The 27,229-nt window shown below is 36.8% G+C and overlaps 1 protein-coding gene across 2 annotated transcripts in view; it reads right to left on the bottom strand.

Moving 5' to 3' along the window:
• Positions 1-6,946: 6,946 nt before the first annotated feature.
• The window catches only part of LOC139675766 (adhesion G protein-coupled receptor A3-like), a 264,407-nt gene continuing 244,124 nt past the window's right edge, over positions 6,947-27,229 (bottom strand). For both annotated transcript variants that reach the window (XM_071563839.1, XM_071563840.1), the window contains 2 exons: positions 14,097-14,192; positions 6,947-11,000 (listed from right to left, as the gene is read on the bottom strand). In XM_071563839.1, coding sequence (XP_071419940.1) covers positions 9,779-11,000; positions 14,097-14,192 — 1,318 coding nt within the window. In that variant the 3' untranslated portion in view covers positions 6,947-9,778. The remainder of the gene's footprint in view (positions 11,001-14,096; positions 14,193-27,229) is intronic.

Genomic DNA, 27,229 nt, shown 5'->3' with positions numbered 1-27,229 from the left:
AAGAGCATTTCAGATCACAGCCATGACCTACTCTGTCAGCACAAGGCCTGGGACTGTCAGGTAAGCTGAGGTCAGCACTGAACCCAAGCTGCTTTTCCAGAAAGACATGAAAAGGTGAGTGGAATAGCAGCAATGTGACCACTCAGTGCACAAACTAGAGTCAGATAACAAAAACCAGGAGGATACGAGAAAAAGAATTGTGCATGAGGCTGAGAAGAGGGGGAAAAAAAGGACCATCTCCCCACACAGTCCACAAACATAAATCCTGTTCATCCCAGTTTGAGGAGTACAGATGTGCTCAGATACAAATTATGGGACTGCAGAATCAGGGCTATCTCTATGCAGAAGATGCTGACCTCTGTGTGGTACATTAGGATCTTAGCACATGGTTGCTTTACCTTAAAGACTCAATCATTTCACACCAAGATCAAGTTAAATATACAGAATAAGGAGGATGAAATTTTGGACCTAGAAACTGGAATAAGAGTTTGGGAAACTTTTGAGATCCTTAATTTCTCTACCATTGGAAATGTGAAATCTGGAACTATTTTACTAATTTTACTGAAAAGACAGAAAACCAGAAAATTATAAAGAACATTCTATTATCAACAACGCCCTGGAAAGTTTGTAGGGAAGGAATTCAGTTAGAAACATCAAATTCTAAACACAGCTCAAAGTTTGGTCATTATGTGCTAGAGAGGAGATAAAGGAGAGTTTGATTTAATGCAGTTACAGAACATATTGATAACATCTAGTTAAGCAAGAATCATTGTGATTTTAGTCAGAAGTTAAGAGTGTATTTAATTATAAACAGTAACTAAGAGCTTTATTATGTTGTAGAAAATAATAATTTTCCTTTCAATTATACAGTTTACAAAGAACCTGGAATCATAAACATTAAAATAGCACTTAAACTGAGGACTGCCACCAAGGCCAAAGTCAAAGGTGTTGGAATGCAATTCAGTTTACCAGGTTCCCATAGGCAGCTTGAGACACTGACCTTTCTATACTACCTGACCTCCACAATACCTATCTGGAAGGAGGATTTTTCTGAGGCTAAGTCTATTGAACATCAAATATAACAGAAACTGTCTGGAAAATTTTACCCTGTAGTTCTTATAGCACCAAGGTCAAAAATTTTTGTTTGAAGGCAAAATTACGTTGCTGAAAGATATGCTCTCAAGTTAAAAGTTTCAACATACCATTTCACTAAGAAGTTGTTATGATATTAATTACTTTCACAGATTAAAGGGGAAGTGCTACTTTCAGATTCTAATCACTTGATCTTTTCATTCCTTTGCTGCTAGATTAAAGAACCTTCTGAAACTACTTTTTGCCCCCATAGATACCTGTGGACAGTGATCAAATCACTTAATTTTTTTCCTCTTTTCCCTCTCTCTATAACCTGAACACATTACATGGCTTGAGGCATATTTCCAGTTTTCAGCTCATCTTTGAGGCTACTGCCCAAATATCATCTAATCTTTTTGAACCCTATCTGAATGACCATCACAAAAGAAACAGGCTGTCTGCTGTACTTCTGCTCAGTAAAGTCCTTTATTCCTCTAGGATTTGTGGTTACTCTTATGCTCACACCATTTCAGCAGGCACTTGTGCCATTCAATTGTCTATCAAAACACCCTCCTCCCCTTTTTACTCCATTTCTTCTTCATTTCAACCCATTTATCCTCCAGATCCTTCCCTTTGTGAATGTATGCCAGGACATATGACCCCATGCTGTAACAGAAAACCTCCATTTAATGAGGTCTGCAGTTTGTCGGTTTTCAGATTAGGTTCTAAACTATAGGCTAGGCCTTTTCTGTTCTGTGCATTTAAATCTAAGACACATGGAAACTGAAGAAAAGAGTCCTACCTGTAATTTCAACTCTACATCTTATTGCTATAAGCTGAAAAAAGTTGGACTGAGGACTGCATAAATTAAACATTTCCTTACATCCAGCAATGGTTACATAAGAAAGGAAAGCCTGTGCTGAGCTGTTAAAAATGCCTCTTTGTTGGTCTCTTTCATCATTTCACCAATTTAAATTCAAACCTCCCTATTTCCTACACAAGACATTTTATTCTCACTTTGTCTGAGTAAGAGGACTTTTGCTAAAGATTTTCATCCTACAGCTCCAGGGCCTTTGAAATCATAACCTGTTTTGTCTCTATCAGCAGTTTCCCCACATCAACCTACAATGAAATATGTAAAAGCCACTTACACCACAGACTGTTCAAGTTATTCCAAATTTGATTGGCATATTCTGATCTCTCTGGTTTTGTTAAGCAAGCTGAACTTCAATAACAAACTTAGAAGATGAACAGGCTAATGAAGTAGATTGCATGATTTGAAATCATTCCCTTACAGGTAAAGTTCAGAACTGCTGATATTAAGAGGATTTTTTTCCACTTTCTTTTCACTCTTGGTGTAGCAGTCTGTTAAGCAGCTCTCCTTATGTTAGCTACATCGTGAAGGAAAATAACATCTCAGTGTAACACAGTTGATTGATTGTGTAATTAAGAAAGAACCTTTCCATCTTTTCACTTCAGTATTCCCAAAACATTTCAAGTGCATGTCTGTACTACGTGGGTCCTTAATCTAAAATAGTCCATGAATGTATCAAAAGATGCAGAAAATATTTCCATGGTACAGCTGCATACAACTACTTTTTACTCAGGGGGAAAAAGCATTGTAGGTAGTTACTTTCAATGTACTATAGTCCTTGATTGTATGTCACATTGCTTGTGCTGTGCTGTCAGGTGGAATAAAACATTGTTATAATGCTGGAATTAAGGCTTCCATACAGGCTCAGAATGGCTGGGGCTTTGTTTTGTTTGTTGCAGCACTTAAACTATTCTCCTTATAATCCTAGAAGAGATAGCTGGTCATTTAACTCTGTCCTCCCTGCTCTTTTTTCCCCATACATATGAACATAGGGAAAGTTTCAATATGTTTTATTCTAGATAGAGGGGAACCACCCCTCCATGCTGATGTCACATTCTTATGTCATCTTGTCAAGGGGACTGGGGCTTTCCACCTTCTGGCTTGGGCAGTAGGCTCTGGGTTAACAATGAAGGGTGAGTTTTTGAAGGGAAGGGACCTTCCTGGAGCTCACAGTGAAATGACCTTTGCATACTGACCAAATTAGCAGAAGCTCAGTTGAAAGTCTTTCAATATACTTCTTCCATTCTAGTACACAGCACAGGGAAGGGTGGAAAAGCAGGATTTGGGTTATTAAAAGGTTTCAACCTCAACATTCTTATAAAGAAGCCCTTCTTTAAAAGTTCCAGAATAAAAAATGTGTAAAAAAGGTAGAAAAGTGAAATGACTAGATTAGCACAGATGTACACAAACCCACATATTTAAAGAGGATTAAATGTACAGCATCAAAGCCAAAGTGTTAGAAAGCAGCATGAACTCAAATAGTGAAAAATAACATCAAAAGACAGACTGAAGCTGTGAATGAAAGTTCCAAAGGCAGCCTTAGTTCTAACAGTTCCTCAGTTTGGTGTGTTTGACTTTGAGTTTCACTTGCACTGTTTGAAATCAGTTGTCTTTTTTGTGATAGTTCCTGGATTTTGAAAGGTGACATTAAAAATACAGAAATTCTATCATGTGGGACATGAAATACCTGGTTAATCAACAACTCTGAGCATCTGCAATTCAATACACAGCTTTCTGACACATTCATGGAATAGCTGACAGCATTAATACACTGACATTCTGTAAGGCCCAACCTTATAGGCATATAGCATTTTGCTAGTACGTTTTCAGATATTTACTGACTGCAGAGGAATCACAAAGCTTGGTTTTCATTCTCAGCCTGGAAAGACTCATGGACATAAAATTTTTTCACCCTCTTTGCCCTCTCCCCCATGACCAATTTGGTCCCAGTTTATTTCCAGCCTCAAGTCCCACTTTTCAGTTTTATGGTCCTCCTTTCCTTCTGAGTTTCAAATAAGTCCCCAAGCCATGCTGTTGCAGCTCCCTACTCACATCAAACTGTCTCCTTCTTCTCAGCTTGTTCCGTTCAACTCAGTCCAATGCTGGAAGCTCAGGCCCTTTTAAGTTTCCTGTAGCCCAACATTTGTCTCTCCTCATACAGATCAATCAGTTCCCTCCTCTATTCTATCAGGGTGTCTATGAGGAGTAGGCAAGCTGGAGCATTTGTCAGAGAACATGAGAATCAAGGACCCTTGCTTTCCATCCTAATCCTAGCTGAGGGAAGCTGAAGTAAATAATTTATAGGGCTGGTCCTTTCAAGCCCCTAGGGCTTGCAGCAGCATGTGATCAGTGAATGTGGTCCCAGTCAGGGCATACACATCCTGAGATGGGAGACTTTTCTTATAATAGTTGTATTTCTTAACTTTTCAAATAATGGGTCTTAAAGAAAGAACTATTATAAAATCACTGACAGGTGTTATTGTGGACAGACCTCATTGCTGAAAACATTGCAGCTGTTCTGGCTGAACTCTGTAAAACCATCCATCTGAGGGCAGTAATTGCTGAGGGCATCAATCAAGCTAAATAGTTAACTTTCACCTATGTTCTAATTAGTAGAGAACAAGGTCTTGCAATGGAAAAAATCAGGGAATAAGTGACTGTAACTGCTTACAGCTCAGTAACAAATGAGCTAACAAAAGAAAGTAGTGTGAAAAGAATACGTATAATGTGTTTTATTGCTTTCTCTTCTCCCAGAAATTCCCCCTAGTGCCAAAATAAGCTTCTCCTGCTGCCTTCCTCAGGTGTTACTAAGTACCTGGGAAACAAATAAAGAAATGAATGAAAACACTGACTATGCTGGAGGATCTTGCCTGACAGTGTGCTGCAGGTTAAGATGAACAGCTGGAGCAGAGTGATGGGCTGATGGGAACAGTCAGTCATTTTTTGTTCAGACTGCAAGGCACTACAGAATTCAAACAGATCAAAATGTAAAGAGACAGCAGCACCTATGGGGTATACAGACACCATGTTTACAAAGAACCCCTTACCTCTGAGGCATGGCCAGCTGCACAACTTTAAGCCAGGGTATTTATTTGAGGTTGAAATGCTCTAGAGCTTGCAAACCAAATTTCAATCCTCCTTGCAGAAAAGTGAGTCCCAAAATACTGAATTCACTGAGACACACTTGTTTGGCTCCTGAAAAAACTCAGGTCAGGTAAAAGAACAGGGATTGACTTGCACTTTCAGAGATCTAGTAATAGGGAACAAAAGGCCATGGTTTATATGGTCTAAGTAATTTTTAAAGTAAATTTTCTTCTTAGCAAGTCCATTACAAATTAGAAAATGGTCAACTGGGCAGAGCAAAAGAATTCCAATCAATCAAACCAAAAGCTCCTTTACTTGTAGACTTGTAGAGTTAACTAAGCAAGTAAAAGCTGCCTAGAGCATCAAGCAGCTACTGAAATTGCTCAACTGAAGTCAGCCAGCCAGCCTTTAAACTCAGCTGATGAATTCTGATTGATCCAGATGTGTTTTACTGCTTCTTTCTGATCTGGAGGATGCTGGTATGGGAACCTGAATTTATGTTCTGGTAAGGAAGCTGCTGAGCTGCCAATGTCTTCATCACCCTGACATGTCTTGTCATAGGAAACAAAAACTCAGTGGGAGTACAGGTGGTCTTCTTTTTCTTGTTTCCATGCAAAGAAGATCCTATAATGAAAAGGCTACCAGCCTGATCCTGACAACAGCTTTTTTTTTTCCCCCCCAAATCGTGACATGTCAGATAATCTCTTAATTGTAAAAAGGCATATCATTTACAGCAGAATCTACCTCCAAATTTGTGGAGTTGAAATCATCTTTGTAAGCCTCAATAGTGTCTTCACAAGAACAATTTCAGGTCTTCAGACATGCAGGATGCTTAGATCCATGTCCCCATACATGATGAACCTGAAGCAGCTTTGTGACAGAGCATCGAAAGAGGTGTTCTCCAAATTGTGCTTTTCTGATCATTAACTAGGTTGTGCTGTTTTACTCATTTCAGCTAACCAGGAATTTTAGGTAAACTGATTCATTTTGCCTGGGTTCATTTGGATTTGGCAGATGTCTGCGGGCAGCAGACCTACTAGGCAGGTACTTTTGGCAGAGAGATGGATGGAAAAGGACTTAAACTGTTTAAAGTCACTTGCATTACAATTATCTGCCTTCAGCCTTTAGTGCTCGAGTGGAGGCTGCCCAATTGCCTGTGCTGTTTATCAAAGGTGGCCTTGACTTTGATTTGAGCATAGACTTCCTTTTGCTTTAGACAGGAAGAATGCTCTATAGCCACATTGAAGGCTCCCTTTGTGGGTTAACATCTGGATATGGCCCTATAGGGTAGCTGGCAGGCAGCTGTGTGGTGAAGGAGAACAGCTGTTTATGGCCACTGACAGCGACTGCTCAGTCATATTAGTGCAGACACAATCAACAGACTTCTTGGGAACAACACATGTGATCAGACATAATGTGCAAAAATGTATGGTTTATTTTTACACTGAAATTCTTTATATGAGGCTGGGTAGGAATTCTTGTAAATGGTCCATGTGACTTCCAATTCGGTCACAAAGACTGGAATTTCTATATGCAGGAAACAGCACTACAGTAAGAGCATATTTTTATAGTGGCACTACTGTAATAACCCTTCAGATTCCTGTTGATTACATCATTCTCTGAAAATTATCTTTTTTTAAATGAAATTTCTCTTGCTTAATCTCACACAGAAAGTGAACAGTAAAATCTGCCCAGTAATTTTTATGTCATCAATGAATCACCAAAACTAAAGTCAACTTTGAAATATGTTACATGTTTATGTCCATAAGGAATTTACAAGGACAATATATCTCTTATCCTCTGGTTATTTCATTGACTTTTATCTTTAGAGGGAATAAAATCAGGTAAAGTAGTAATGGTTCACTGACTATAATTGACCAAACCCCCACAATAAATCAAAATCAGACTTCCAAAGCATTGAAATTATCTCATTTATCTTAAGGAAAAACAAAAATTAAAAGCACAATAAGCATTTTGGTCAAATTTGATGTTACAAAACATTTTTATATTTATTTAATATCACATCTCCTACTCTGTAGATATACTGTATATTTTCTGAAAAAATAATATGCAAACAGATTATTGCATACCACATCTCTTCCAATTAGCCCAGAAATATTCACTAAATTAAGTTTTAACATGAAAAGAAAAGTGTTTTAATATTTTATGTTTAAATTCCAGAGAGTTTTGTCCCATAAGATATTCTGTGGAAAGCAGCACCTATTTACTTCTTTGTAAGCCATGAAGCTGGAATTGGCCTCTCAGACAAAATAACAGAAGTGATTAAAACACAAGCTGAATAAAGAAGCTTACTGAGTGGATTCTTACAGAGTATTTTCACTTGGCTCTGTGTGTGTGTGTTTAATATTTTGCATAATGGTCTACAGACCTCCTAGGATTTTGCTATTACAGAATATACATATACATAGAGCTGATACACAGAGAAGTGGCATTTCACAGTATGTCTTTGCTTGTTTAGGGCTCACTGTCTATGTGGGATGAGTAAAAGCAGTATTAAAAGAAAACAATTCTGAAACAGAAAATATTTCATTATGCAAACAAAGAAAAATACTGTATTTTAGTTTAGAGACAGTTCAAGCATATACAGCATATACATAATAAAGCTCAGGTGTGTGGAGTTTTTGTATTAGCTAAAGAAACAGTCATGAAACTGTTGAATATTGGCTTAAAACTTGACAACCACCTAGTGCATTCTTCTTGCTCACCTTTTAAAAATACACAATCTGAGATGGATACATTGCACTGCTGGAGTTTACAATATATATTTCAAATTTACAAAAATACAGAAAACCAAGATTTCTTGCACTCAGATACTGAGCATTAACCCTTTGAGTACTAATTCCCACCTGCAACACTGCAGAACACATTCATCTGACTTACATGTTTTTATAACATTCTAACAATTATAATTTTCATCTTTATGTACACTATTAGGAAATGTATTCATACATATTTTTAAAAAAAGGTAGAGTCTAATAAACTGCTAATAAGAAAGAAATAATGTGCTGAACTATGTTAAGATTTCTGCCACATATACACAAAGAACCACAGACTGATGATCTCTCAAGGGAATTTTCTGTTTCCTCTCTGCAATTACAAAAGTCTGTGTTAAGACATCACAGCAAACTTACTCACATGGCCATACAGAATTGTGCTTTTTCTCTCATTTCTGGATGCACTGTTCACTTTCCACTGGAGACATTTTTCTCACAGCTCTATGCTCCCATTCACTTTCTGCAATCTGTTATTATTCTGCACCCTTCCTATTTGTAAAAAGTGGTTTTATTTCATATAGGGATAATTATGATGCAGTTCTGAACTGTGAGTTGATGCTTTGTGTCCAGATGTTCACAGAAACATGAAAAAATTTCTTGCCAAGAGCCTTGTTAATAGAGAATGGAACTGACCCTGGAATGCCCTACAATTCAGCAGAAATCATGAGCATAAAGAACTTCTCTGAAGGTTAAATTTGCATTAAAGGATGAAGACAATCTGAAATTTCCTAGGGGAGGAAATGGGTTTTCAGAAAGCAAGTGGTAAAATTAATAGATGGACTCTAAGAAGGTGTGTTTGTTGAAAATTACTGAACTTCCTCTTCCTGACAACTCTGGACTACACTGATCATGTAACTTAATAGACAATATCATATATACAGTGTCTCTGAACTAGAATAAGCTACTTTAAGAAAATAACTGTAGTCCTCAAAGAGTTAATGGTAAAACCGCTCTACCTTAACAGATGTGGAAAGGTTATCATGAAACAGCTTACAGATTTGTTCAAAAGGCATACTTTACAAAGAAGTGTAAAACTTGCTGAGACAATTGCTATTACACCGCACAGTGTCACATACAATGAGTAGTGCATGCTCTGAAAAGACATTAGAGTGGACCCTTATCAAAGCTATCATATAACCTTATATAAAGGATTGTGCCACTTAAACTAGTGCAGAGTGATTTTTTTTCCTGTATGTTTATAATGCTCTAGATTAATATCAAGGGTTTTTCACAGCCTTTTACAACACTTTTTTTGTTCTTTTTTTAACACATGTAACACTAGAAAACAGCAAATGGTATATCCTGATGTATGTCATGCAAAATACAACTGATACAGCACCAAAGATGTAACAGAGACACTACCTAGCACTTATCTCCAACAAGGAAAAGGACAGAACAAAGACTGTACATTACATGACTTTACAGGCCATATGCTACAGAAGATCTTTAGAGGCAGTATCACTTTTGTAGATCTAAAAAGCTGCAATTTTATAAAATCCGGTTTATCATTTCTACCCTAGCCACTTCTAATTAAAATCCATGGCACAGTAATAATATTTTGCTACAAAAATAAATAAGTAAAAGTTTAAGACGCTGATATGTTTATAAAAAAGTGTCTGAAGTTACTATGGAACAAAAGTGAAAACAATGAATGTAAATTATGTGTTTCTAAAGAAATGTTCTGTATAACAAAAGGATATTGCCTCTCATATTCAACTGTCTAGAATTCATTTTCTCATTATCTTTCAGAATAATTTTATAACTTTCTTTTAAAAATAACTTCACTTTAAAACTGTCACTATCCCTCTTTTTTAGACTCTTATTAAGAAAAATAAAGATGAAAAGCTGCACAATTTACTGATGAGCTACACAAATACATAATATTGTTTATTTTGGGATAAAAACAAAGATAATGATGGTTTAGGGCAAAAAACACATTATGATGGCCCATGAACTACACAGTAGTTTCATTTTTCCAAGGCCCAGTTTTGATATTTCCTGTACTATCTGAGCTGTATATCATGGCTTCATGCACGTTTCCCTTGAGAATTCCATTGTGATTTGTTGTATTAAATGGCAATGACTGTGTCCGTGGGTGCATTTCAAAATGAGCTGGATGGTGCACAGTGTCACTTTCTGGCATTTTACCACAGCTATATATTACAGTACTTGTGTCACTACTTTCGGGCTGGTTGACAGTAGGATATGGATCACTTTTTGAGCAGCAGGCCCGTCTGTGACCTGACTGGCTATCATGTGTACTGTGGGGACTGTCTGTATGTGAACTGTGAATGCTGCCATCAATACTCGAAGGGATGTGATAGGCATACTCTCTTTCCCCTGCAGACCTATGCCGACTGAAGTAACGTGGCTTAGTTCTGCTTTTCAGACATCTGTGGATGTGCATATTGGGTCTGAAGGTTCCCTCATTGTGGACATGAATGTGGGCTTCATCATCAAGTAGTTGATCACAGTGCATCTTTGCACAACATGGTGTCACAGGTGAAAGGCAATTAACATGATTTTGAACCACTTGGAGGTTAGTGAGTTTGCAGTGGCTGGCTGCTGGATGATTAAACACAGCTGATTTGTTGGGACATGGTGATTCCTGAAGACATGGTGCATGAACTTGAGTGTCACCATTGACATTAACCTTTGGGCGCACATTAACTTGGACAGAATAGGTGTTTCTTCTGGATGGGCAACAGGACCACCAGCAATGCCAAACATCATCTCGTTTTGCACAGTGATGGATCAGGATGAAAAGCCCCAAGGTCACACAGAAGGCTCCATAAAGGCAGCTAAATATCATATCCAAGAAATGACCTTGCGATACTGCAAGTGCTCCAAAGGTCCAAGTGGCAGTAAAGAGGAACAAAGTGAATGCTGCGGCTCGAAGCTGAGCCTTAAATGAATGCTCATTTTCCAATAAGGAAGAAGAAATCATGGAACAGGTTGCCTGGGGAACGGACACAGAGTCTGTAATATGACCATGGACCACATCAGTAGTTGGAATTCTCTGTGGATCTTCTGTCTTTTCCTTTAACTCATACTTGCGTTCGGGATGGCGCTTCAGTTGCACGTATGTGCAGAGGAAGTAAACACAGGTGACTAGCACAATGAATGCTACTGGTCCGTAGAAAGCACCGAGACTGGGCTCCCATGCCATCCAGCAACTGAAAACAACAAAGAAAAAGAGTCAAGAACATTTTAGAGTCCACATTAGATGTGATGGACAACTGACTGATGTCTGACAAGTATATCACAACAGTATCTCAGAAATTCAGATTTGCTTGTTGTGGAGAAAAGAGAGTGCGGCTAATATCAATCAAGCTGAGGCATCACTTTCTTATTTTTTAATAGAATAAAATGTCTAGTATAATTTCCAGACTATTAAAGCTGAAATTTTCCAAGAAATGTAGGTCAGTTTAGACTCTGGAATTGCAGTGAAGTATAAGACAATTTATGCCAACCCTTTTTTTTTAACTACTAAAAATGTCAGCACTAATACTTTGATTAAAAAGCAAATGAGGCATTAGTTTATACAGTCTGTGTGAGCAACAGAAATGTACAGATTTCAATGGTTTGTAACAGCAAACATTGATATGTATTCTTAAGCCTGAAAATTGTTCTTACAGAATTTTCTTTTTGCCTAAGAACAACCTTGAGTAACAAGAGATGCTGAAAAAAGACTTCCAATTGAACAGTCACCCTTTTCTGCAGTGAGTGGACCCAAAAGACATATGCCATTTCTGAATTCTGCACTGTTTCTAAAGTTCCTAGGATTTGATTTACATCAAATTGAATGTCCACTGGAAAATTAAGGAAACTGATGGTCTCTTTGTAATATGTTGGTAGCATAATAACATTTTAGCATGACCACAGTTTTCTAGGCTTTAAATAATATAACCATAACTGTTCTAGAACAGCTTAAAGTAGTTTACAGGGCAGTATGAGTCTAACAGAACTGTCCTGAGGATGAGTGATCTAAACAAACACACTTCTGGCTAATGAAATCCTAGATAGAAACTGGGAGAACATGGGTCGAAGGGAGGAGGAATATTTGCCTAGTTTTGCCTCTTCCCTACGGTCTCTTTTTAGCCATGGTTACAGACAGGGAACTGAACTGGCAGTACAGGCTAGTACAGCTGTTATTAGGTTCTATACTGTAAATATTGCATGGATTTCTGGAAAGAGGAATAAGTTACTTTCCTTATCTCTTGGACTAGGACAGGAAGTAATGGGCTTAAACTGCAGCAAGAAAAATTTAGATTAGATTTTTTTGAAATGTTTCCTAGCTGTTAGGACAATTAGGATAATAAGCTGTTGGAATGAAGTGTGGTCTATCCATTATGGGAGCATTTAAAGCACCTCAGATAAATAACTGTCAAGAATGCTTTGGATATAGCTAATTCCCCACTGGGTCAGAAAGCAGACCAGGTGATCTGTCATTATCCATTCCAGCTCTAAAAATGACACTGTGTGACACTTCATACTCATTTAGGCATGTGTGATTAGTTGCAGCCCCTCCAATTCCAGTGAGGAAACTTCTGGTATCACATTCTTGTCAAGCCAGAAATTATCTACAAGTTACTATAAAAAGGGCAGAATGACTTTTTCTCCCAGGCTGAGAAACCTCTCAGCTAAATAGATACAGTCCCACTGGGTATTATCACAAAAAAAAAGCAGAAAAACGTATCTGAATTTTTGAAATCTAACTTAAACAAAAATGTACATTCACATATTAATGAACCTAGAAACACTACAAAGAGTATATAATTTGGGGTCAGACAGGCATAAGAAAAGATTCTCTGAAAGATATCTGTGAGAAGATAGGTAAGTTACCACCTATATTTAAGTGGGTAAGCAGAGAACACAAAGCTACATGAATACTTGAAGTACATTTGAATGCTGCATATTTGATGCAAAGTGGAGAATGGAATGCTCCCCAGTGGAATAGTCTCTCAGGATGCTCTTATTTCAAGCAGAATGTAATTTTGGATCACTTAAAATATCTGTTGTGTAAAAAAAGTCCAAGTTTATGCATCTACATTTACTGTACTAATACTATAAAAAATTAGTAAGGCACGTAACTCACTAAGCTGCCATTGAATTAGAAGCGGTATTTTTACTCAGTTTTATAACCATCCCTCATCTGTCCCTTATTTTCTGTACCAGGTATTGATTTGCTAAGAAGTATAACCTCTGTAACTGCACCAAAATGAAAAATGTCTCACACCTATGAACATAAATAATAGTCTCATAATATACTCTTGATTGTAAATGACTGTTTAATTGGATAAATTTGAGGAAATATATGAATATGAGTTGGGTCCTAGGCAAAGCAAACAGGTAGCCATGGTATGCACTGATTTCTCACCAGAATTTAAATTTCAATTACCTATAAAAATAGTTTTAAGGAGCCAGATGCTCCCTTATGAACCATTCTCCTTGGTTGCCACTTTTCATGCCCAGAACATAACCAGTTTCAAACATATTACAAGAGATGCTCAAAGCAGTAACTAAGAGTGATGTTCTCCAGAGTACTAGTGCTGCCAGAGTATAAAAATACCCATTAGTGTGCCAGTCATTGTCATGCTGATCTGTTACACACACTGTATTTAACTTTGCCATCTAATTCACTTTCTGCTACATTTACTTGGAAAGATTTATTGTACTTTATTGATACCTCTCACTTCATGCCAAGAATTAGTAACAATGTGATGCCTGGAGAGCTTGTGGAGGTCTGTTGAACACTAACTCACTAGGCACGAGAGGGCTATGTCAGGATTGCAAGACACTGACTGGAGCATTTCCAAGTGGTGAAAATCCAAAGTACTTGAGTTTTCATGGAGGGACGGGGGTGGAGGAGGTGGGGGAGAGATTTTTCCTTGTCCTTTTTTTCACATAATTATTTGTAAATTGCTTTAATTTACCTGAAGGATAAGGTAGATAATGAAATGAAAACATTTAATTAATTAATAGCTCCTTTAAAAATGCTATCCATTAGGTATTTTTAATATCCCTTCCCTCATTCAGATGTAAATGAAGAGTAATTCTGTAAATGAAAATTATTGTATTGCCAGTATGGAGTCAAATCAGTATAGCTGAAGCAGCAAGCCCCAGATTAAGACACTGCTCTTTCACAACTAATATTTATTAAAATTTCATAACAAATATCATCGGTGCCCTTTACGAAGTCAGTTACATTTATTGGCATAAGAAAAAGAATATTATTTCCTTAAAAGTTTTATGATAATAATTTTACTTACTATGGTGCATTGCCTTCAATCCCGTAATTATTGATATTGGTTGCTGCTGTAATCCCACATATAATGAAAGGAACTCCACCACTAATCAGGTAAAATCTGTTGAGAGATAATGATGGATATTTTAATTTGCCTGACTTGTAGTCAAATACTGCTTTTTAAATAATTGTACCTTCTTCATGAATTTTGAGAATAAAATATTACTGAAACATTAAACATGCTCCTAAAACCAGAAAAGTGAAGAATAAAATATTATCACAATAAGCACTGAACTTTATGAAGCAAAGAGCAGAAAGCTTAATAGATAATATTTATATGGACTCACTTTTAACAAACTCTTGACTTGCAACTTTAGTAAAGGTAGTTACTATTGCAGAAATGTCCTTTGCATATACCACACCTTTCTTTACTCTTTCAACACCCAGCCTTGCAAATGCATTAAAATGTGAAAGCTTCTAAGACTTCAGCAAGATCTCATGAATATCCAAAAAAGTGTTATTCTTTCTATAAAGACTTGCATTGTAAGACAGAAAGCACACAGTTTCACACTGCTTTAACTTGTTAAATGCCACTGAACTACCTGGAAGCAGTGGTCATTGCAATGTATGATCATCAGGCTACATTAAAGTCCCAGGGGATGTCTCACAGAAGTTGGCATCCTGCATGCCTATATCCAAATTCAGAAAAATAAATCATCATCACATTTTCCATTTATATAAGCAAAACACAGAATTATGCATGGAGCACAGCGCGTCCACCGCTGAGGTCTCTGAGGTGGAGAGCATCAGCCCCCAGTACTGCAGTAGGAAGCAATTCTGCCCAGTGGCAATAGGGAAAATGTTCCACCGCTCCTAGAAGCTCAGCTGTTTCTCTGAAGATCCTGACTCATTTCCTGATTTGACCAACACTCCTCTCTTGGCAGACAAAATTAGCTTCTTTGCAAGCCACTTCTTTGGTTTGGAAAATACTATGCAGAGGAACAGACACTTGCCAGTCACAGCTATTATGCTGTCCACCAGGACTGAGAGGAACCTGATAACGTGTGGGACACCTTCTGAATCAGAATCTGACCACTAGGTTTCCACAATGTGTGATGAATGTTGGGAAATTTCATCATGATTGCAATGTAGGATTTTTACACAGAGTAATAGTAGGATTAAATAAACAAGAATTTAGCCTCTTTTCCCACCTCCTTCTGAAGCAGAATTAGGGGTCAGGGCTCAGAAATGTTCATGTTAACATTTACAGTTCTTCTTTGTCCTAATGCTCTAAGTTGTAAACAGACCAGAGAAAAACCTTTCAGATTTTATAAATTCAAAGTGACTGAGTATATATAGTTTTTGTTCAACTTGACTTATTCTGTAGAGCTCAAAAAATTCCAATGAACAAGCTGCCTTCCTTCAAAATCCATTCAGTCGCTACAGTTTAATGGTTGTACATATCTTTTGACTTGAGCATGTTGAATAAGCTAGTTAAATAGCTTATTATTATTTTTAACAAAGACACGTTCAATGGCATTTCTGAAATTCAGGAAATTACTAGGGTAAAGCAATGAGGCATAGAAAAGTTAATCCCAATTTATCTAAGAAATAGTAAGGAGCAGAAAAATAGAAATACAGAAGCAAGTATAGGAAACTGCACTTCAAACTCATCTGAAGTGATTACACCATAGAATTTACCTACAATGCAACCTGTAATTTAATTTTTTGCAGTGCCATCACTTTTTACAGATTGGATACATTTAAATCAATCCTTATCTAAAGTCTCAGACAAGCCAGTATTTGGGTATTAGACAATCTACTTCATATCTCACACTTCCAGCAGGCTGCTGAACACAAGTAACATCAGATGCTCTAGAAACACTTAGCTACACAGTGCTTCAGAAATGTGGAAAAATCTAGCCAAATTCCTGTCATTGCTCAATGCTAAGGGCATGAAAATTCAGTCCAGAAATGATAGAAGATGAAGTCAAATGGTTTCAGTGTACCTGAGGTGCACTGTACTGATATCCAGCACAGCACACTGCCTGCTCTGTCTTGTTGGGGGGAAAAAAAAAGTAAAATAGGAAATAAAGATGACAGTATATACAAGCAATTCTTCATTGGTGGATTCAGGATTCTTGAAGGGTAAAGGGAAAAAAAAAAGCTGTCAAATAGAAGAAAAGCCATCACGAGACGAATGGGATTAAAACAGACCAAACAGAAAATACAATCAAAGATAAGAAAGTTAAATTGTAAGAACAGAAATGCATACTCTTGTCTGTTTTTGTGACCTTGTGGATACCTTAAACAGTATATAAGGAAGAAAAGACCATACTGGAAAGTCACCAAGGACAAGAAATAGTGATCGAGAAGTTCCATATACATGCTAGTTACGAGGCAATACACTGAAAAGTACTAAATTTAGACCAGTCTTTCCAAACTTTACTTTCTATGCAGTCACTGGTTGTTATCAATTTCTTTTTTACACAGATGAGATGACTAGGACAAATCATTCTGAAGAAAAAAGCTGCAGTAAAACTGATAGTGCATGAATAAAAAGTAACAAAAATGAAGATGACAAATAGCTATGCTTCATACTTCTAGAAAACCTTTTCTCAAAGAGAATCAAAAGGGTTTATAACATTAATTAATATAGCCTTACAGCCCCGTGTGTTCAATAAACATTATTATCCCTGTTGTACAGATGAGAAAACAAGGAGAAATTAAGTGTTCAAGACCACAAGGAAAATCCTTAACTCCCATGCTATGTTTAAACATAGGGCACCTCTCTCGTAGTGGAAATGAAGGGTCTGGGCAGATCATGGCATCCAGGTTTTATCTCCAAGCCCAAGAAACACAATTGGCTCTCTGTGAGTGCAAGCAGGAGCAAGAAGAATATAATCTTATCTGAAGGATCCCCTGATTAGGTTAGTGCCCTCCCAGTATTCACTAAGTCTTGCCAGTGACTGACTCCTCCCTACAAAGCCTGACTTGTGGAGGAGGAGCCCATGCTTGCTATTCCCCATGCAGTCCTAAAACTAGCATCCACTGGTATTTTATACAGCCTAGCCTGGGCATGTACACAGAGTAGATTTTCCAGCCCAGTTCAGCTGTGGTTCAGCTGTAAGGGTTTTAACTGCAGAGATGCTGGGTTCTGCTGCTTTTGCTGCTGCAGACACCTGTTGGTATCTTTTAGCCATCCAAGAGCAAAAATACCGGGCAATGCTCCTGTCCAGTAATGCTCATTCACAGAACAATATAATAAAGCAGTACTAGAGGAATGAACCTTGTAGACTGAGTAGGTACAGGTTTTTCAACCAACTTCGCCCCAAGTACATTTTCTTAATTTGAAAGCAATGACAAATCCTTTTCCTACACTGTTTGCCCTAACTTTTATTTACTAATTCCTCTCATGACTACCTTTCAGTTTTAAAGCTCTAAAGGTCTACATCCTTTGGTTCAATAACCAGCTTTTGTCTTCCAATTATCTTATCTGCTTCTGAGTAGTTTTCTAGTATTTCTCATTCCACCAGTGGGCTGTCTCCCCTTCACAAAAGAACATGCAGTAACTTGAGCCAATTTAATCTGCTTGTGCTACTCTTACCATTCAAGAACGCAAACGACAATACTCAGGGTACTAGTACTGGAACCCTGTAGGCAGCAGTGAGAAGACAGAGGAACGTTGCTCTGACAGACGTGACTGCTACGATGGAGCTGCCAACGCAGAGGGAGTGGCTGTGGGCATGGAAGTTGTGCATGTGAACCTTTACAGACTGGAAAACCCCAGAGAGAAAATTAAAACTTTATGTCCAGCTAAAATATCATCTTGACAAGTGGTTAATTTATATAATGTTTTAAAATTGTTTTACAGGAAAAACTATAAACTGTCTGTGGGATGATTTGGGGCTTTGAAACAACTGCCAAGCTGTTGCTTGAATAGCCCTTGGACAGAGGTTCTAAAATTTGTACATTGTTGTTGCTGGCCACCCAGGGATGATTCCCAACAGGCTTTCACATCAGCATACATTTATTTACTGGAGCTCATTCTACCATATCTTCACTAATATTGTCATCCCAGCTAATTAGATTAAAGCTAGCCTGGTAGGCCTCAGCATGCTGCACTCACACCTCTCGGCTGCAGCGCAGGCAATGCTTATGGCCTCAAAACCAGGCTCTGCAGACGTGTGCAAATGATGGGCAGTAATTTGTGGTGGAGGAATCATACTCATTGAACATTAAAGGCAGCCCCTAAGTTTCTGTCACTGCTGCCTGAGACCAGTAAATACAACATTTTTTATTATATGTACTGACATAAACACAACTCCCCCAACAGAGCAGCAGACGCTGCCTGGGGTCGCGTCCCCCTGTTGACATCATGGCTTACTGTTTTCCATCTTCCTTTCGGCAAGAACTCCTCTTGTAAGGCAACCTCTACCACAAAATACTGGGAGCTACATAACCAATCTGAGAGAAACAGGATAATGTCAGCAAGAATGACTGCAATAGCCTGCAGGAAGCATCCATTCTGATAACTTAACATACACTATATTCTGCTAAGTTTATTTTCATAAATGTTACTCAGTAAGTCAGCAAGTAAAAGGAGAGTTCTACCCAGTGATGAATTTCTTGCTTGACTCTCTGACTATTCTCTAGCCCCAAACTATTTCCAGATTAGGAATGTTGATTTGAATTTTTCCAAAAAGAAAAAATTGGCTTTCAGGGGGTAATGCAAGACTGACTATAAGGTTTTTTTTTAATGCAGAGGCTGGCAAAATGGTAATGTATCAAGAAGTGATTTAAAAGCTTCAAATAGTCTTTATTGCAGAAATTACTTGATTAATGTGTATGTATATTTAACTGTATTCCTCTCTGCATGCACAAATCTAGGAAGGTGCATGTTAGATATATATATATATAAAGATACCAGTGAAGCATTCTTTTTTTCTGTCCCCTAGTACAAAACAAAAAAGATTTATCAATTTATCTGTGCTCATGTCTAGGGCACAGTTCATATAGGAAGAGAAGTCAACCGACTAGCCACTTGCAAAATAAATATGAAAATAAAAGAGGAGTCACAGAAGATTACTTTCCCCTTTGTTTTTCCTTAAGCTGAGATTTGATTTTAACATCTTTGTGAAAATAATCCAGACAGAAAATTGTCATTAACTTCTGAGCTAACCAGATGCCACAGTTCAAGTACCCGGGAGGCAGGCAGACAGATAAGGAGCTGCTCTGTAGAAAACTGCATTTATGAGAATGATTTTCACATTATTCTTCCTGAAGTTTTCAGGTATTGCATCATTTCGTGATACTTTTTCCTGGGAATGTTGATAAAATAAATATAAGGATTTGTAGAAATGATGGAATTGTGAAAATATACTTTTCCTTTAAGGAAAAAATCTACATAATTTTGAATCCTATACCAAGATAATCTTGAATATATCTACAAATACCCCCAAACCCCCCAAAACAATCTAATAATGCTAAAATAAACTTTAATTTTGCAAGTCAAACTTTAAAAGTTAAATAATAGCAGAATTAAGTGTTGTGTGAAAACCATATCTAGCACCTTTCATGTGGCAATATTCTTTTTTTCTGTAAGACATTTCACTTTTTCAGCACACAGGGAACAAAGGTCACTGGACAGGGTTTTTTTAATATATATTCTTTTTAGATCTTATTGCAACTTAAAAGCTTTGCAAACATTAATTAATTGATCTTCATAATGTCCTTGTGACAATATGTATAGTCTTTTCCATTTAAAGGCAGACACTAAACCACAGAAAGATGAATAAAATAAAAAATTGAGAAAACTCTCTGAAGATTTGTTTGCTCAACTCTTGATGTCCAGGTCTCTATTTGACAAAATGAGTTTCTGATTTTTTATTAAAATCGGATATGAGAAAGAAGTTTAAATACTCTTCATCTGCCCTTAAAGACTCATAACATGGGAACCTGGGCAATAAAGTGGAAGAATGTTAGACAGTGTCAGAAGAGCTAAAACCTCACCTACCAAATGGCTTCACAGACACATGGTTCTCTCAAGTGAGCCCACTGCACTAAATATTCACCCTGATTTTCTCTGCCTTTCCATCCATGACAGATGATGTCTCAGGCACTGCCAGTTGGGTACTGGGAGAGTTTAGGCCCTGCTCATGGAGGAAGACAAGAAGCTGTGCTAGAGCTATTTCTATTCAACTTCCTTGGTGAACACCCTTTAAGGCTTGAGTGGCCGTTACATCTTCTCTGGTATTTTGCAGATGAAAGGTAATTTACAGGCTGATAATATCACTTTACCATGACCATGCAAGACAGTCTGAGTCAGAAGGGAGGACAGAAATAAAAAAATGCATATAACAGAAAGACAAGAAAAGAATTGAAGCACTCAAAAAATGTTTAGATAAAATTTAGAAGGAAGACAAAAGAGATTCATTTACACAGAGATAACTGTATTGTCTCTTCATGAGCTAGACTAACTTGAAGAGATATTGTATCTAAGAAGCAAGTGACACCTTGACTTTTTTTCTATTGTACTGGAGAATGCCGTGGGCACTGTTGGAAATCAAAGATAAAGATGATTCTTACAGTGTATTCCACGCTGTACTTTAGCTCTATTGACTTCTCTTTCTGCTTAGTTTAATGAATAAATAACATAAGTCAGAGTAAGAAGGTATCCATGCTGAATGCACTTCTGAAGGAAAGAACTAACATATTAAGCACCATGTCGATGAGTGAGAAAATAAATTTATTACTAGTTCTTAAAGAATCTATAATTGAAAAGGTTTAAAAAGAGCAAGAAGCTCAGAGAGAGAGTAAACCTTATGTTAATGCTTAGAAAGAAGTAATAGGGGGAGAAATAAAACTCATGCTTTGAGTATTTTCTATTTGCACAATTATTTTATCCCTAGGGAACACAATAGACATTTCAATTCTGTTTTCACAGTTAATTTCTAGTAGTAAAATGACTGACACTCTTGTTTGGAGCTATTCATTGCTACCTCATTTTTTCCCCAGGCATTTGACTCCTCTGGAGGAGAGCTGTTCGCTGAAATTATTTTGCAGTTCCAGCCTACTGAATCAAACACAACTGCTTCACTGAGGAGTGCAGCACACCTTTAGAAAGTCAATAACCGTGAGGATGTCCTTCTGCCTTTCAAAGGGGAGAAAAGAACCATTAACTATCAACCCTCGACAAGAAATTTTGATAAGACTCTATATTTTACAATGGCATTTTATATAATATGAAAGTGAAATGAAAAGTAAAAAATGCAAAAAGAGTGATAATAAGTGCTGTACCCTTATACTGTCACATATTTAACATGCAGTTCACATTATATTAATATCAATGTTTTATGACTGTCAGTAGAACCACCTTGAATCTTAAATAGAAATATGGATTTCTTTGGTTTTACTTGAGGTAATATTTCATTAAGACCGCCAAAGGAAGCAAATGAAATCACTAGCAGAAGGACATATATTTTAATTTGGTTTGATTGTGAAAGTCACTGACAGGTGGTTCTCCCATGACTGATTTTTTTAAATCATATTTTTAAAAAGGAATTTATGTCAATCTCACATTTTATTATGGCAGTCACCAACACAACTACCTGAATCCCCCTGTGTTTCATGCATTGTTGAGTTTGACACTTACTTGCTTTGTAGGCAACATTTTTTGTCAAGAAGACTGTTTCTTCTTCTGCAGTAATGTATTAAAATTTTAAACAGACCATTCAGGTCCTTAGTTTCCAATTTTTGCATCACCTGAAAATACAGTATTTTCAGCTTTCACTGAAGAACCTCTGGAGAGTTGATTCAGAGGTTATTTATTCACTACTTGGTGTACTTTGGGGTTTAGGTATGAAGTATATTTGTTGTATTCAAAAAAGATTTTATGAAGACTTAATTTTTATTATGATTTATATTGCCAAGTTAGAGCTAAATAATTTCAATTGCATGAGATTCACAGGTAATCTATGAGTAATGCCCTTAGTTTCATTTTCTGTTAAACTCTTTCACTGTACACACAGAAAATGATTCAGAAGATATTAATGACGAAGCAGTCAATGTAAGACAATAGGGACATTACTGGTAGACTTGGTGGCTTGGTCTTAGATTTGCTCAGCTGAACATTTAAGACAGATGTGTGCAAATGAAAAGAGAATACAGGAACTCCTGGGAACCATGTTGAGAGCGATCACGCTACCTCTGTCTTATAAGTTCATGTATTCTAACCCTTTTTCTCTTACATAAATCAATGATCTTACATGAAGGGCAAGATCTTTGCCCACAGTGCCACAGGGAGCTGAAATTGTTTAGAAGTGAAAAACACAAGAAATACCTCAAAGATGTGCATTTCCACAAAAACTACATTTTAAATTTGCACATTTTTTGCAAGTCTTGTATCTTTGATGCAAAATTAAACCTCTGTTTGAGAGGGCAGGTGATAAAGAATCTCAGCCTTCTATACTGAACTTCTATGTGGGAACAAGAAAAACTGAAATGTGATTTCCTACTGTTTTTGTCTTATGATTGTCTTTGGTGTCCAAAAGCTTACAAGGTCCCTTTGAGATTTTCCCCACAGTTATGTCATCTCTCTGTAAATTCAGCCTTTTCTTATGTTGAGATATTTTTCTTTGTTATTCACCTGCCCATCTAGTCTTGTGCTTACAGAAGTGTAGTGATCTCTATTCATCTCAGACTGACTAGCCAAGTTACTAGATAGGAAAAGTCTCAACAACAGTCTCATCCTTAAACAAACTATTTCTTTAAGGAGATAAAAATATAAATAAGAATAAATTTACGTTTTTCCATTACAAATAATTATAAGCAAAATGTGAAAAACTGAACTTTAATGGTTGAAAAAATAACGAACAGGAATATTAAATTCACTGTTATTAAAAATTTCCTGCTTTTCTACACTAATACCCCAGTTTTTACTTTAGTTTACTGATTCTGAATGATGAATGCTAGTGTTACTACATACAGAGAGAAGACAGTAGTGAGAAAACAGAGGTCCGACAAGGTAAAAAGCAGTTTTATCTTTTCAGCTGGCTCTAAAACACACCATGCATCTAATACAGCCTGTTTCATTGATACAGGCCATTAAAGTAATCTGCTTGGGAAATTTAATGTTACCCCACGAAATCTGCCATTTCTGAGAAAAGAAAAAAAAGCCTTTCTTCAATGAAAATGAAAAGTATATGTATGTATATGGTGAGGCTTCGCGAACGAAGATTTGGGAAGGCCCCTCCCCTCACAGGTGTGCCCTACCAGCCTGCGCAGTGGATGTTTCAGGTGAGGCACAGCATGCGTAGAACGGGTCCCACCCTTTTACTCCTAAGGTTCATCTGCCACAGCTGAGCGAGCTTGGACAGTGACAGTGAAGTCCTCGGGACTAGAACCTGCAGCCCCCGGTATTCCCAGGAGGTCTCCCATCCAAGTACTGACTGGGGCTGACCCTCCTTGGTTTCCAAGATCTGACAGGATTGGGCGTCAGGGTGGCATTGAACTGCCCTGAAAATGAAAAGTAGCTTCAGACAAAATGGTATGTAGAACTGCTGAATGCATCAGCTGGTTTCTGTCACACAGCAATAACTGGGTTGTTACTGTTACTCTCTGAAAGACTTTAAAAGTACACGCATTGTGGCCACCATATAACATATAGATTATAATATTGAATAGAATCATATTTGATACATTTGTATGTCCTTATGAAGTGCTTTTTTATGATGTTTATGAAACAATAGTAATTTTTTTCTCTCTACCTAGATTTGTTTAGCATATCCTATGCATATTCTTAAATGACACCCGTGCACCTTACTCAAGACATATTTAGACTGTGTACAGATATAGAGGTATCTCTATTGGGTTTTAAATATTAAAAGTTTAAAGTATTAAAGTGTTCCTAGTGTTTTTCTGAGAATTTTACTAATAAGGTAATAAATGCCTCATCTTCAAAATATAGTTAAGGCTTAGGTGCTACTTCCTCAAAATTAAACATTTAGTGTTTCAGGCTCTGCATCTCTGGATTTACAAATATGTGCTAATCACAATTTACTTCTACCCTCCATCTATTTAGGTAATAGGGTTTATTTTCAACTGTATCTAAAATCTAATCACACAGCTACAGCAAGATGTATCCTCAGGCAAAGTGAGAGGACAAACAGTCTTGTTTAAGACATGAAGAAAACACATACTAAATAAAAATAATATCATCTTGATTACTAAATTTCCTTGGTCTATGAGAAGTATTCAGTCACAGACCCAGAGGGACATTTAAAATCGAAAAGCATTTACGCAGAAGATCCATGGAAACCACAAACCCCTTTCTGCTGAATCTCTTCAGTTACCAAGCTTTTGTCACTAACAAATCAATCCCACGTTTTCAGAGGAGAGAAAATAGTTTCCCAAAAGGAATTAGTTTCTAAAGTGAAAAGCATACAAGCAGGTTATCAATTCCTCTAAAGACTGCACTCCATGGCAAAGGAAAGGAGTCTGTGTTTTAGTTTGGTTCTCATTTTAAAATATTTTAATTGTTATTTTTTAAATGGTTCTAGTATTTTTAGGGTTTGACACAGGTCATGAGTTAAAAAGGCAGTACCCCTTAAAGTTATGAAAAAGTAGTTCCCTCAAATTACAAACATGACATTCATTCACCCTGAATATTGCTTTCAATCATACAGAAAACTATCTGGAAACACTGTCAGGGAAAGCCAGGGCAAGGCACAGATGTTAAGATTCTAAGATAAAACCTCAAGGCTTTGGCATATCGATCCTAAGGGCCCTACATTTTTGCTTTATTTACCAAGACTGTACAATGAAAAATTCAAAATAAAGTATTATGTTTAAAGTGCGTTAAACATACATTGTTGTTGTTCTTGTTATATCTACCCTCATATTGTCTTTCTTTACAAATACTTGCTAAAAAAATGGATCTTAGTCCTTATAAAGAGCCGAAGAACAGAAAAGAGTGCTTGCTTCAAGAATTAAATTGTAGTCCACAAAGACTGCAGTTACTGAAAATTCATGCACCAGAAATCTAAAATGTGAAGTTGCAAAATATAGGTCAGGTAGAAAATCCAAACTATGAAGATGAAACATCACCATTTTTTTCAATCAGATTTTTTCTGAGTATCTATTAAACAATCACTTCTAAATCCTGAGTTTTTCATTTCAGAATAAGAAGACATATCAAAAAAGTTATCTCCCATGAATAATTCAGTTTTACAGCTGGCAACATTGAGAATATGTAACTATAGTATATGCAACTATTATTTACACCCCAATGAACTCACATAGAAGGAAAACAGTAGAAATCCAAAACCTATTAGTTTGATTAATTGTGAATAACTACTCTCCTTGGTAATTTGGTAGAGTTCCAAGACTTTTCAAAGCACATTTTATTACTTCCTGTCATTTTTCACTCAGGAATCCTTGGTAATGACAGCTTTGCTTTCATTTTCAACCTGTAATATGTTTCTCAGTTTTGCTATTTGAAAGAAAGCTGCATTTCCTTTTTTTCATAGCTTAGCTATTAGTTGAACCAAATCATTTCATACCCATATAGTAATGATAAAAGTATTTGGATATTTTTCAACAACAACAAACAACCTTTACATATTTGAATACATCACATTTTTGTTAGGGCATAGTGAAGTTCCCTACCTTGTTAATGCCACAGACATTGACTGGACAGTGTACACTGACGAAGATGAACAAAAAACTGCTGTTCATAACAACACGCCCTGAGGCAAGAGACAATTTAAAGTTTACTTTGGTACAGTGAACTCTTACACTGAGGGAACCTGCTCCTTAAGTGATACTCAGGAATCAGGTGCCTGGACTCTCTTCTGTGATGGGGAAGACAGATTCTCTTTCCTTGAATTAGACGATTATGGGTTGGCCATCACACAAGCACTGAGGGCACTGAATACTCAGTATTCCAGTGCTAGCACAAACAGTAATAATTTCCTTATGAGGTAGGGATACTTTCAGTTTGCAGGGATATAAAATCTGTCATGACTCTCTTTTATTCTTATTTCTGCTTTTGGTTTTTTTGGTGGTTTTTATTTTTGTTTGGTTTTTTTTTTTTTTTAGAAATTTGTTAAACTTCTGGATAGGCTGAAAGAGTCAGGACTAGATAATCAGAGTCTTCATGAACTGTGCCTTATATTCTCTAATCAATAGTTCAGATATATTTTGTGCAAGCTAATATCTTGTTTTTATGAACATGGTATTTATATATTTTCCATTATGTAGATAGGAATTTTAACTTTACACTACATACGTATTAATTTTTATTTTGTTCTTTTAGATTCATGGGATTATTTTAAGTGACTTTCTGGTGTTTTATTTCAGGCTAGATTACAGCCCTTATGTTTCATGTCTGTGGTCCATTCAAGGTGAAAGCTAAAAGGACATAGAACTAGGATGGGAGGAAAAAGTCCTTGCAGATATTCAAAACTGAACTACATGAGAACCTGAGCTAACTTTTAAGTTTTATCTACTTTGAATGGAGAATTAAACTATATGTCTTAGAGGTGTTTCTGCCAAACATTATCTTTATGATTCTATGATTAAATTATTATTCACTGTTATCTTTTCAGTCTTATGAGGCTCCATCCATACCAACTGTCAAGGAAAAGAGAAGGGCTCTTTAAACCTACTGGTCTTCTAGTAAATATCAGTCTGTAAACTGAAAAATTGCACTACTCAGAGCAGATTGATTCACAGGTGAGTGAGCATAGCTTGAAAATTCCTAAATTTTCAAATACATTTTGAATGGTTTTCAGTATAAAGATATTTCAAATATTTTCAAGTTTCAAATAAACTTAAGATAAAATTTTTCAAATAAACATCTCTAAAGTCACATTTTAGAAAAGTACAATGTATTATCAAAATGTAAGCAAGATAGGACATGATTGAGTTCAGAAAGAGACCCCACTTCATATCTGTGCTGGTTTGAAGGTGAACCAGCAAGGGAAAATGAACTCACCACGAGAGAGATTATAAGTCAGAGCTAAAATTTAATAATAATATTACAATAACAACACTGATACACAAGGGAAATTGCTTTCAACTCACAATACCCCAGCAGTATAACCCAGTGTCCTGGGGCACAAACCCAAGGGGGGTTTGTTTGCCCTTGTGCTGAGA

The sequence above is a fragment of the Pithys albifrons genome, chromosome 9, assembly GCF_047495875.1.
Source record: "Pithys albifrons albifrons isolate INPA30051 chromosome 9, PitAlb_v1, whole genome shotgun sequence".
NCBI classification, from domain to species: Eukaryota; Metazoa; Chordata; class Aves; order Passeriformes; family Thamnophilidae; genus Pithys; species Pithys albifrons.
The sequence above is the reverse complement of the archived record's forward strand: the minus strand, read 5'-3'. Positions and strand labels throughout refer to the sequence as shown.